Source organism: Lithobates pipiens, unplaced genomic scaffold (assembly GCF_037356315.1).
Source record: "Lithobates pipiens isolate NorthernLeopardFrog02 unplaced genomic scaffold, aLitPip1_a1.2 Scaffold_8, whole genome shotgun sequence".
Taxonomy (NCBI): domain Eukaryota; kingdom Metazoa; phylum Chordata; class Amphibia; order Anura; family Ranidae; genus Lithobates; species Lithobates pipiens.
Genome location: NW_027507903.1, coordinates 229,711,555 through 229,723,651, shown reverse-complemented (window position 1 = coordinate 229,723,651; position 12,097 = coordinate 229,711,555). Strand labels below are relative to the sequence as shown.

Below are 12,097 nucleotides of genomic sequence, written 5' to 3'. Positions count from 1 at the left end.
GTGTACCCTGTTCATGATGCTATTTGGAGACTGGAACAGGCGTCTCCGGCGCCCGATGATGATACCATATGCCCGGTAGTGCCTTCTCCAGGTACCTCCTGTGGGCCAGCTTGGAGTGCAGTAGCTCCGCCCTTTTTGTTTGCAAATATTAAAGATTCTAACTAACAGCATGAATAAGTCCTTACATTTAAAGAGCACCTGTTATTTCAGAGCCATCATGGCAGCGCCTGTTAGCGGCATCCACTCACCTGCTGCCACCACATCCCTCACCTTGTTGTGTCACTGCCGCATCACCAGCTGTCCCATAAAAGTGAATGGGACGGTCGGCAAGTCAACAGCGGGTCAGAGGAGGAGTCGCTGAGGGACAGAGATTACAGTTGCTCTTTAAAATTATGATTTAAAATCAACTTGATTTAAATCAAATCGTCCAACACACTTCCCACTGTCATATCCGTTCTGCAGATACTACCCTCTGTCAAACCCTCTGCACATACTGCCAACTAAGACACTTCTTTAGTATTGTTTGTAATATTTGCAACATTGCCAGCACTGGAGGGGACTCAGAAATAAATGAATACAAATTAAAGAAGATATTCTAACTCCTATACAGGATCCACCACCTTTGTGGTAGGATCAGAAATGTATTTCTCCAACCATGAGAAAAACTGACCATTGCTGCCCAGCGGGGTTTCTTTTTTATTGCCTTAAGCCGGTCATACATGGATATAAATTTGGCCAGCACAGCAGGGACTGGCCGAATTTCGATCTATGTAGGTACTGGGAGGTTGTACAGAATTCAATCTACCGATTGACTTTTGTACCAATTACCCCATTTTATTTTTCCCACTTGAACAGCAGCATGGGCTATGGCAAGCAGCGCTGATCAGTGAGTGTATTGTCAACCTCAAATGTGCGGATGGGTTGAATGGGGAAAAAAAAAAAAAGAGACATGTATGAACTGCCTCACTCTACAACACAGCTTGGTAAGAGGGTAAAACAGATGGGCACACGTTGCACTCTGACTGTTCACTCACTAGTAGGCCCCTCACATGAGCTGTTCCGACCAGGTCCACCTTTCAGTTTTTCAGGCCATTTACATGAAATCACTGAAGCAGCGATTACCTGTGAGTGATCAGCCCTGGGCACTGACTGTGATTACAAGCAAACCACTGAAATTAGCTGCAGGAGATGCCGGCCTCCCTTTGCTTTCAATGGGGGTTCCACCAACACCTAATTGCAGGGAACCCCCACTGGGTCTCCTACATATAATCGCTAATGGTCCCATCAGCAAGTGTGAATAGGGCCTTACTCATTGACACATAATATGAGTCTGCCTAAACAGTTCATTCAGTTTCTATCCATCACACAATTGCTGGTACATCTAAAGAGGATTGTACAATGACTTTTTAAAGCATGTACTTTGCTTTAACCACTACAGCCCCGGACCATTTTGCTGGTCAAAGACCAGACCACTTTTTGCGATTTGGCACTGCATCGCTTTAACTGACAATTGCGCGGTGATGCAACATAGCTCCCAAACAAAATTGACGTCCTTTTTTTCCCCACAAATAGAGCTTTCTTTTGGTGGTATTTGATCACCCCTGCGTTTTGTTTTTTTGCGCTATAAACAAAAAGAGAGCGACAATTTTGAAAAAAAACACATTATTTTTTACTTTTTATTATAATAAATATCCCCCAAAAATATATAAAAAAACAAATTTTTCCCCTCAGTTTAGGCCAATACGTATTCTTCTACATATTTTTGGTAAAAAAAAAAAAAAAATATCGCAATAAGCGATTATTGATTGGTTTGCGCAAAAGTTATAGCGTTTACAAAATAGGGGATAGTTTTATGGCATTTTTATTAATTTTTTTTTTTTACTAGTAATGGCGGCAATCAGCAATTTTTATTGTGACTGCGACATTATGGCGGACACATCGGACATTTTTGGGACCATTGTCATTTATGCAGCAATCACTGCTATATAAATGCAGTGATTCCTGTGTAAATGACACTGGCAGTGAAGGGGTTAACCAGTGGGTGGCAGTGTAGGGGTTAAGTGTTCCTAGGGGTGTGTTACTAACTGTTGGGGGCTGGGCTTTAATTTAGTGAACACTGATCTTTGCTCCAATCACATGGAGCAGAGATCAGCGTCACTAGTTGCTAGGCAGAATGGCGAGATGCTGTTTACAACGGCATTTCCTCGTTCAGCTGCCCCGTGAGACGATCGCGGGTATGCCCGCGGCGATAGAGTCCACAGGACCCACGACCGGACTCACGGGGGTCCCGACCAGCACGCGATGGCAGGGCGGCAAATTTAAAGGGACTTACAGGTACGCCCATTTGCCTGCCCGTACCATTCTGCCGACTTACATCGGCGTGCTCTGGTCGGGAACCGGTTACAGAAGATATTTATTGCCTTTCATTACTATAGTCATCTTATGATAGGAGACTTCTAGACAAGGCATCCGAATATCCCCAGTTGTTTCAAAGTCCTGTGAAATGCAGCGAGAGGTATTGTGTTTTTTATCATTTAGGACCCAGTCACACCTCTCTTTAAGTAGGGTATACAGTATAAGAAAATGATAAGAAAAATTCAATGCGGGGAACGATTGTTCGATTTTCCTATAATGTGTACACAACTTTCAACATCCAATTCAGACTTTCCAAATGAAAAGTTCCGAAAGGGCCACATTTTTTCTTGATTTTCGTTTAACGTGTACTGTTTATGAGGAAAAGCAGATACGAAAGACCATGCATGATCAGAAACAATACACAAAAAAAGAAAAAAAAAAAACTTTTGTTGTACAAGCATTTTCATACATGGGCTTTAGACCTTTCTGTGGCTTCAGTGACATTAAACGCTTCCTGACCATCTCACACAGATATACTATGGCGGAAGGGCACCTACAGGCAGAATCACGTACCTACACGTTACCCTTTAAGTGGTGGGTTGTGGGCGCGCCCGCTGGGAGCTTCGTGAGCGCGATTGCGGGTCCCGTGGACTCAATGTCCACGGGGATACCCGCGATTGTCTCACGGAGAGGAAGAACGGGGAACTGCTAATGTAAACAAGCATTTCCCCATTCTGCCTAATGACAATGATCACAGCTCCCTGTAATCGGGAGTGGTGATCAGTGTCGTGTCACACATAGCCCCTCCCCCCACAGTTAGAAACACTCCCTAGGACACACCTAACCCCTACAGCGCCACCTAGTGGTTAACCCTTTCACTGCCAGTCACATTTAAACAGTTACCAATGCATTTTTAATTGCACTGAGCGCTGTATAAATGTGAATGGTCCCAAAATCACGCCAAAAGTTTCCAATCTGTCCGCCATAACGTCGCAGTCATGATAAAAATTGCTGATCGCCGCCATACTAATAAAAAAAAAAAACACAAACGCTTATTACGATTTTTTACCAAAAATATGTAGAAGAATACGTATCGGCCTAAACGGAGGAAAAAAATTATGTTTTTTATATATTTTTTTGGGGATATTTATTATAGAAAAAAGTTTAAAAAAAATGCGTTTTTTTCAAAATTTACGCTTTTTTTTGTTTATATCGCAAAAAATAAAAACCACAGAGGTGATCAAATACCACCAAAAGAAAGCTCTATTTGTGGGAAAAAAAAGGACGTCAATTTTGTCTGGGAGCCACGTCGTACGACCGCGCAAATGTCAGTTAAAACGACACAGTGCCGAATCTCAAAAAGGGCTCAGGTCTTTGGCCAGCCAAATGGTGCGGGGCTTAAGTGGTTAAGAAAACAATAAGAAATAAAGTATAAGGCTTTATGTGCACTGCTGCTGGAAAACGGATGTTTAGGAGCAGTTGGCCATTTTTTTTAGCTGCCCCTAAACTCTCCTCTATGACATCTTATCAGTACATGTACACCGAGTCGTTTATAGTCGTTTCTAGGCAGTTGAGTTTAGAAGCATTTTTTGGAAAGAAAAAAAATGGGTTCAGGACGGATATTCAGAGGCATTTGAAACGCCTCTGAATAAACACTGTACACAGTAAACACTGCTAAATGCGGTAACTCACGTTTAGCAGCGTTTCTTTTTTTTTCCCAAACGCTTCTAGACACAAAATGTCTAGACCAGTGATTTTCAACCAGGGTTCTGTGGAATCCTAGGGTTCCTCCAGAGGTTGCTAGGGGGTTCCTTCAGCATTGGGCAATTTCTACCTCTCAGATAAGTTCCCACTGACACCATTGATCTTTTTAGCCATCTATAAGGAGGTAATACTTCCTAATGACCACAAGTGTAAGGACCATTCTTCCCACTGACCATCACACTAATGTATTATGAGTTGTACATTTCTAATTTTTAGCAGGGGTTCCCTCCCGAGATTGGAGAACTATTTCAAGGGTTCCTCTGTGTTGAAAAGGTTGAGAAAGGCTGCTCTAGACAAACGTCTAAACAGACGTTTTTAGATGCCGGTTTCTAGCTGTCAAGTTAAATCGTTAAACTAGTGCACTGTGTAGGTCTTCTGAGTGATTAGTAGAAATAAAGTATAATTAAATGTAAATATAAAACGTCTTGCCTAAGGTTTGACAGTGGCCTGTCTTTTTTTATTTATTTTTTTATGGACAAAAAAGGTAAATAAAAAAAAAAAAAAGACGAATAGAACATGACATGCCCAGCTCTTATCCTACGGTAGCAACTTCTTGTTAATGCACACGTTACCTCCTGCTTTAGACCCTTTTCACACTGGAGGCGTTTTTCAGGCGCTATAGCACTAAAGATAGCGCCTGAAAAAAGCGGCTCCATTCACTCCAGTGTGAAAGCCTTCCACTGCCATATCTGGTACCTTTCGGGGGGGGGGGAAGATAAATTACCTGGTTTTGGCAGTTCGGCCCCCCTCCTGGGCCATTCACAAAGCGCAGCGCGCTTCGTGCATGCGCAGTAGAGAACAGGCTGTGAAGCCACAAGGCTTCCCTGCCATTTCCCTCAGTGGCGATGGCCTAAGCAGCATGCGAAAGCCGAATGAAAAACTGGCAGGGATAAAGACACCACTGGAATCATAGACAGGTAATCAGTGGGCGAATCACACAAGCAGGACATTTTGTTTCTGTTGGACGTGTTGTACCAGGTAGCCATATTGCATGTTACAGAAAATTACTGCAGTAAAGCTGCAGTTTAAAAAGGAAAGGTCATTTTCTTAAAAAATTCAATTACAATACGACTTGTGTCTGTGTCGCAATTGTATATGCTATATTTTTTTTTTATTTGTAAATATTGTGTGTATATATATATATATACATATTTCCCCCCCCCCCCCCACGAAAGTGGAGTTATATATTTTTTTATTTGTAAATATTGTGCGTATGTATATATATATATATGTGTATATATATATATATATATATATATATTTTTTTTTTTTTTCCCCCACGAAAGTGGAGTTATCCTTTAACTGCAGTAATGCAATACTGAACACAAATTACATTTTTATATTTTTTTCACACAAATAGAGCTTTCTTTTGGTGGTATTTGATTACCAGTGGGTTTTTATTTATTTTTTTTGCGATATAAATGAAAAAAAAAAGACTGAAAAATGTAAAAAAAAAAAATATATATATATATATATATATATATATATATATATATATTATATTTTTTACGTTCTGTTATAAAACCTAATTTTCTAATGAAAAAAAAAAAAAACGAATTTCTTTATGAAATTACGCAAAATATATTCATAAGTGTAAATGATTTGGTTTGTGTGAAAGTTATAGCATCTAGTACAGATACTGTAACTTTTATTTATTTATTTTTTATATACTAGTATTGGCTGTGATCAGCAACATATAGTGGGCCTGTAATAGCATAGCGGCCAATCTGACACTAGCTGATGCTGGGTGGGGGGTGGCACTATTAACTGACATCAATAGTGACACTAAGACAGTGATCAGTACTGATACTATACACTGTCACTGTACTGATGACACTGGCTGTGAAGGGGTTAACATGTAGGCCAATCAAGGGATTAACTGTGTGCCCAACATTGTGTAATGTGTGCTGTTTTTACTGAATAATCTGGCTGTTTTTCCCCTACTTTTCAGGGAGAAGAGGCAGCCAGATTGCTGTTCCATCAACACTTAGGGCCAGTTCACACCACAAAAATGCACTCCAGATCTGTTCCAGATGTGCTTCTATATGCACATATTTAATGCGTTTTTGATGCGTTCCGGTGCATTTTTGATGCGTTTCCAGGTGCTTTTTTTCTGCTTGTTTTTACTATACTAGGGTCAAGTGCATGTTTGATGCATTTCAGTACAGTCCAGTGCAGGAATTGTTTTTTTGTTTTTCCTGGAACTGGAAAGCCCTTGAACTGACCGCACTAGTGTGAACTACGCCATTGGAAACCATATAACCTACTTTCCATGCATTTTTGATGCAGAACAAAAACGCACTGGACTGCATGTGGTGTGAACTGGCCCTAATACAGTGATCAGTGCTGATACTATACACTGTCACTGTACTAATGACACTGGCTGGGAAGAAGTTAACATGTAGGGGCGATCAAGGGATTAACTGTGTGCCTAACAACGTGTAATGTGTGCTGCTTTTACTGAATAATCTGGCTGTTTTTTTCTCCCTACTTTTCAGGGAGAAGAAGCAGCTAGATCACTGTTCCATCAACACTTAGGTCCAGTTCACACCACAAAAACACACTTCAGATCTGTTCCAGATGTGCTTCTGCATGCGCATTTTTAACTTGTTTTTGATGCGCTCCGGTGCATTTTCGATGCGTTTCCGGGTGCATTCCAGGTGCCTTTTTCTTCTTTTTTTTTTTTTACTATACTAGGGTCGAGTGCATTTTTGATGCATTCCAGTGCAGGAAAAATGCAGAATGTTCTACCTTTTTTTTTCTTTTCAGGAACTGGAAAGCCCTGGAACTGACCGCACCAGTGTGAACTACGCCATTGGGAACCATAGTTCAAGGGATTAACTGTGTGCCTAACAACGTGTAATGTGTGCTGCTTTTACTGAATAATCTGGCTGTTTTTTCTCCCTACTTTTCAGGGAGAACAAGCAGCCAGATCGCTGTTCCATTAATAGCAACACTAATACAGTGATCAGTGCTGATACTATACACTGACACTGAAGTAATGACGCTGGCACTCAATTATTTGCTGGGACCCGCCGATTGGCTTGTGCTGTAACAAAATCACAGCGCAGCCGGCCCTTACCTGAAAGTGGGGATGAGCTAAGGGGTGTTCGCAAGGTCCACATGCAGAGCCCGCCAGGAAGTCGGCTCAGCGCTGCCCTAATCACAGGCAGCGAGACATTGCCCGATTTCTGCAGCCACGCATCGTGGGCAATGTCTCACTGCCTGCGATTAGCGCAGCACTGCGCCGACTTCCTGGCGGACTCTGCATGTGGAGTGTGGGAACGCGCCTGAGCTCATCCTTCCCCGAACGCATCAGATTGCGATTAGCGCAGCGCTGCGCTGACTTCCTGGCGGACTCTGCATGTGGAGTGTGGGAACGCGCCTGAGCTCATCCTTCCCTGAACGCATCAGATTGCGATTAGCGCAGCGCTGCGCTGACTTCCTGGTGGACTCTGCATGTGGATTATGCGAACACGCCTGAGCTCATCCTTACCCGAACGCATCAGATCCGTGATCCGGTGCAGAGCGGCCACCCTGCAGCAGTGTGTCTGCGTGGGGTGCTCAGCAAGCGGTTGGAGGGTGCAAAGATCTGGTGCAGGTGCAGGTAGCCAGTTTCTAACTTCAGCTTTTTGTGGTCAAAGCAGACTTTGCACTGTCCAGTTTTAGTAAATCAAAGCCATTGTTTACCTTTTTAACTTCATGGATAAGGACACTACATTGGGGGACTATGTGCTATGACGTGTTCCGCTGTGTAAAGATACATGTGTGTATTTGTGGTGCAGACAGAAGAGGCTCCCAGTCTATGACATGTGGAGTTGTCAGCAGCAGACAGGTAGTTGATCGCACGCCCCTCCCTCATCCAGCTGTGTACATAGTAGAGGTGATCAGACAGGCCTGGCTCACACATGACTAACAATGAGCAGGTGACCCCCGGTGCCGGGACACCATACCTCACAACACAGGCTCCCAGTCACTGCAGCCCACAACATGTCTGCCGTCACCTTCTCGGAGCCCTGTGCCCGCCCGAGCCGCACTCACCAAGTGTCCCCCCTCCGAAGTGGGGTCTTCAGCAGCCCTGACACTTCTGTTCTCTGAGTCTCCAGATCAACCACTCCGCCCTCCGCCATCTTCCTGCACTGACAGCTGCGCGCTGCATCCTGGGAGTGACGTCAGTGCTGGCAAGTAACGGGAACCGGGCAGAGAGAGTGTGTGTGTGACTGTGTGTGTGTCACATGGAGGAGCTCTGTGCACCTCACAGCTTGTCTGCTGAGCGCTCCAGGGCTTGTGTCATCTCTATCCCTGCTCCTCTACTGAAAGCGACTCTTTACTTTACCCAACTTGATGAGAAAAAAAAAAGAATGTTCTTTACCAAGGAGCATACATCCCATATAACCGGTATTAATAATGTTACCGAAATTAGCATGTGCTGTAAATTGCCTCCAGCATTGTTCCTGTTTCTTCTTGCTCGAGGCCTCCATTTTGTTGAAGCCCCTGAGCAGCAGTAAATCATAAAGCTGAACTAAACCCATCAATTTAACCACTTAAAGCAAAAGTCCTGCAATTTTATTTTATTTTTTTAAAGTCAGCAGCTACAAATACTGCAGCTGCTGACTTTTAAAATAAGCACACTTACCTGTCCAAGGCGCCCACGATGTCGGAACCGTCCCTCGGTCCTCAAAAGCTGCCGCGGCCATCTTCGTTGAGGGAATCGGGAAATGAAGCCTTGTGGCTTCACTTCCCGATTCCCTACTGCGCATGCGCGAGTCGCGCTGCGCAATCTGAATGGTCCCTGCTGACTGTGGGGACCCGTGTGTGGGATGGGAAGAGACATAGACTCCCACGCCCGGTAGTGGGTGCAAATGCCTGTCTTGGACAGGTATCTGCACTCCCCTCCCCTCTGAAATGTGCCAAATGTGACACCGGAGGAGGGTTCCGAAAAGCGGAGGTTCAATGTTGGTGTGAACCTCCGCTTTAAGGACCGCACACTGCCGTTATACGTCGGTACTTTGAAGAGGGATGTTTATGTTATGGCCAGTGGCAGCCTGTGCATTACAGGCGCCGCCCTCACTATTTATGTACCCGGCCCCTTTCAGGACGCCGGACACATGAAATACTATGGCGGGGGGTGTATTTCGAAGCACGTGATTAGAGCCTGAGGCTCTAATAGGCTTCAAAATAGGGTGAGCTTGGGGTGCAGAGCACTGCGTCCCGATCCCACCCTGTTGTGTGGCATAGCAAATGAATTTTCACTGTTTTCACACTAACGTTCCTCCCCGCCAATCAGCAGGCAGGTCAGTGAGACCTGTCTCCCAATTGGCCAAAGCATTGGGCAATCCTATTGGATGCCTTATGCTTTGGCGGAAGAGAAGACATGGCGGAGGAAGCCTGAGGAGCTGAGTGGACACAGGAGCCACAGCCAGGGCCGTCTTTAAGGCAGGGCAAAAGGGGCATCTGCCCTGGGCCCTGTCATTGCTGTGGGGCCCAAAGCAGCTGCCTCATGCTTGCCAACTATCCCAGATTAAATTGCCTTGTCCTTTGAGGTTTTATGCCCAGCTCTGTCCTATTGTTGTGTACAGATGACTCACCTGCAGACCATGTGTTTACATGTAAATAATTGCCATTCATATGTAAATAAAGGTGACATTCATATGTATATTATGCCCCCCTGCAGTGAGGAGATGATGTGCTGTAAACTCTAGCAACCAATTAACAAACAGAAAACATTTGCTGTAACCTCTAGCAACTGATCAGTGAGCCATAATGTGTTCTGTAACCTCTAGCAACCAGTCAGTAAGCAGTAATTATATACTGTAACTGCTGGCAACCAATCGCAATTGCTGCCTGATCCGATACAGTAAACTGTTTTAAGTCTATCTGCTATTTATTGCATGTCTCAGAGCAGGTGGAGAGTGAAATTGCATGGGGGGGGGGGGGGGGGGGGGGGGGGGGGGCCCTAAGAAATTGTTTGCCCAGGGTCCAATTAATATTAAAGACGGCCCTGGCCACAGCTGCTGCTTTGCCGCCACTACAAAAGAGGAGGGGGAAGAAGCCCTGTAACTCGTTAAGTGCCGCTGGACCAGCCGCGCGGGGTTAGTGAAGTGACATCCAAGCCTGGCTGCATTTGATGGACACAAGTGGCTGCATTTGATGGACACAAGTGGCTGCATTTGATGGACACAAGTGGCTGCATTTGATGGGCGCAAATGGCTGCATTTGATGGGCGCAAGTGTCTGCATTTGAATGGCACAAGTAGCTGCATATACTGGGCACAAGTAGCTGCATATACTGGGCACAAGTAGCTGCATATACTGGGGCACAATTGGCTGCATATGATGGGGCACAAGTGGCTGTATATGATGGGCACAAGTAGCTGTGTTTGATGGGGTACAAGTGGCTGCATATGAATATTTTGTGCACCAGCCACCACCGGTTATGGCAGCAGCTAGCTACCATAACCCCAGTTTCGGTTGCCACCTTTTTGTCAAGCCAAATCTGAACACTTTAGCGACGCCCAGCAATTTTTTTTTTTTTTTGCAGTATACATTATAGAATTGTAAAGGACCCCGGGCACCCTTTTGGGTGGCCCAAAAAGAGTAGTAATATGACGATGTGATGAACAGTGGGTATGGCCAAAAGGTGAGTTTGTTTCCCAGTACAGTCCCCCCAGGTGAGTCTGTTTCCCAGTACAGTCCCCCCAGGTGAGTCTGTTTCCCAGTACAGTCCCCCCAGGTGAGTCTGTTTCCCAGTACAGTCCCCCCAGGTGAGTCTGTTTCCCAGTACAGTCCCCCCAGGTGAGTCTGTTTCCCAGTACAGTCCCCCCAGGTGAGTCTGTTTCCCAGTACAGTCCCCCCCAGGTGAGTCTGTTTCCCAGTACAGTCCCCCCCAGGTGAGTCTGTTTCCCAGTACAGTCCCCCCCAGGTGAGTCTGTTTCCCAGTACAGTCCCCCCCAGGTGAGTCTGTTTCCCAGTACAGTCCCCCCCAGGTGAGTCTGTTTCCCAGTACAGTCCCCCCCAGGTGAGTCTGTTTCCCAGTACAGTCCCCCCCAGGTGAGTCTGTTTCCCAGTACAGTCCCCCCCAGGTGAGTCTGTTTCCCAGTACAGTCCCCCCCAGGTGAGTCTGTTTCCCAGTACAGTCCCCCCCAGGTGAGTCTGTTTCCCAGTACAGTCCCCCCCAGGTGAGTCTGTTTCCCAGTACAGTCCCCCCCAGGTGAGTCTGTTTCCCAGTACAGTCCCCCCCAGGTGAGTCTGTTTCCCAGTACAGTCCCCCCCAGGTGAGTCTGTTTCCCAGTACAGTCCCCCCCAGGTGAGTCTGTTTCCCAGTACAGTCCCCCCCAGGTGAGTCTGTTTCCCAGTACAGTCCCCCCCAGGTGAGTCTGTTTCCCAGTACAGTCCCCCCCAGGTGAGTCTGTTTCCCAGTACAGTCCCCCCCAGGTGAGTCTGTTTCCCAGTACAGTCCCCCCCAGGTGAGTCTGTTTCCCAGTACAGTCCCCCCCAGGTGAGTCTGTTTCCCAGTACAGTCCCCCCCAGGTGAGTCTGTTTCCCAGTACAGTCCCCCCCAGGTGAGTCTGTTTCCCAGTACAGTCCCCCCCAGGTGAGTCTGTTTCCCAGTACAGTCCCCCCCAGGTGAGTCTGTTTCCCAGTACAGTCCCCCCCAGGTGAGTCTGTTTCCCAGTACAGTCCCCCCCAGGTGAGTCTGTTTCCCAGTACAGTCCCCCCCAGGTGAGTCTGTTTCCCAGTACAGTCCCCCCCAGGTGAGTCTGTTTCCCAGTACAGTCCCCCCCAGGTGAGTCTGTTTCCCAGTACAGTCCCCCCCAGGTGAGTCTGTTTCCCAGTACAGTCCCCCCCAGGTGAGTCTGTTTCCCAGTACAGTCCCCCCCAGGTGAGTCTGTTTCCCAGTACAGTCCCCCCCAGGTGAGTCTGTTTCCCAGTACAGTCCCCCCCAGGTGAGTCTGTTTCCCAGTACAGTCCCCCCCAGG

The 12,097-nt window shown here is 46.1% G+C and overlaps 1 protein-coding gene across 5 annotated transcripts in view; it reads right to left on the bottom strand.

Moving 5' to 3' along the window:
- USP15 (ubiquitin specific peptidase 15) overlaps nucleotides 1-8,387 on the bottom strand; it is a 155,122-nt gene extending 146,735 nt beyond the window's left edge. For 2 of the 5 annotated variants that reach the window (XM_077473550.1, XM_077473549.1), the window contains exon 1: nucleotides 8,161-8,379. In XM_077473550.1, the coding sequence (XP_077329676.1) occupies nucleotides 8,161-8,249 (89 nt within the window). In that variant the 5' untranslated portion in view covers nucleotides 8,250-8,379. Of the gene's footprint in view, nucleotides 1-8,160 lie in introns of all 5 variants that reach the window. The other 3 variants (XM_077473552.1, XM_077473548.1, XM_077473551.1) reach the window with 3 other exon arrangements.
- Nucleotides 8,388-12,097: the final 3,710 nt, after the last annotated feature.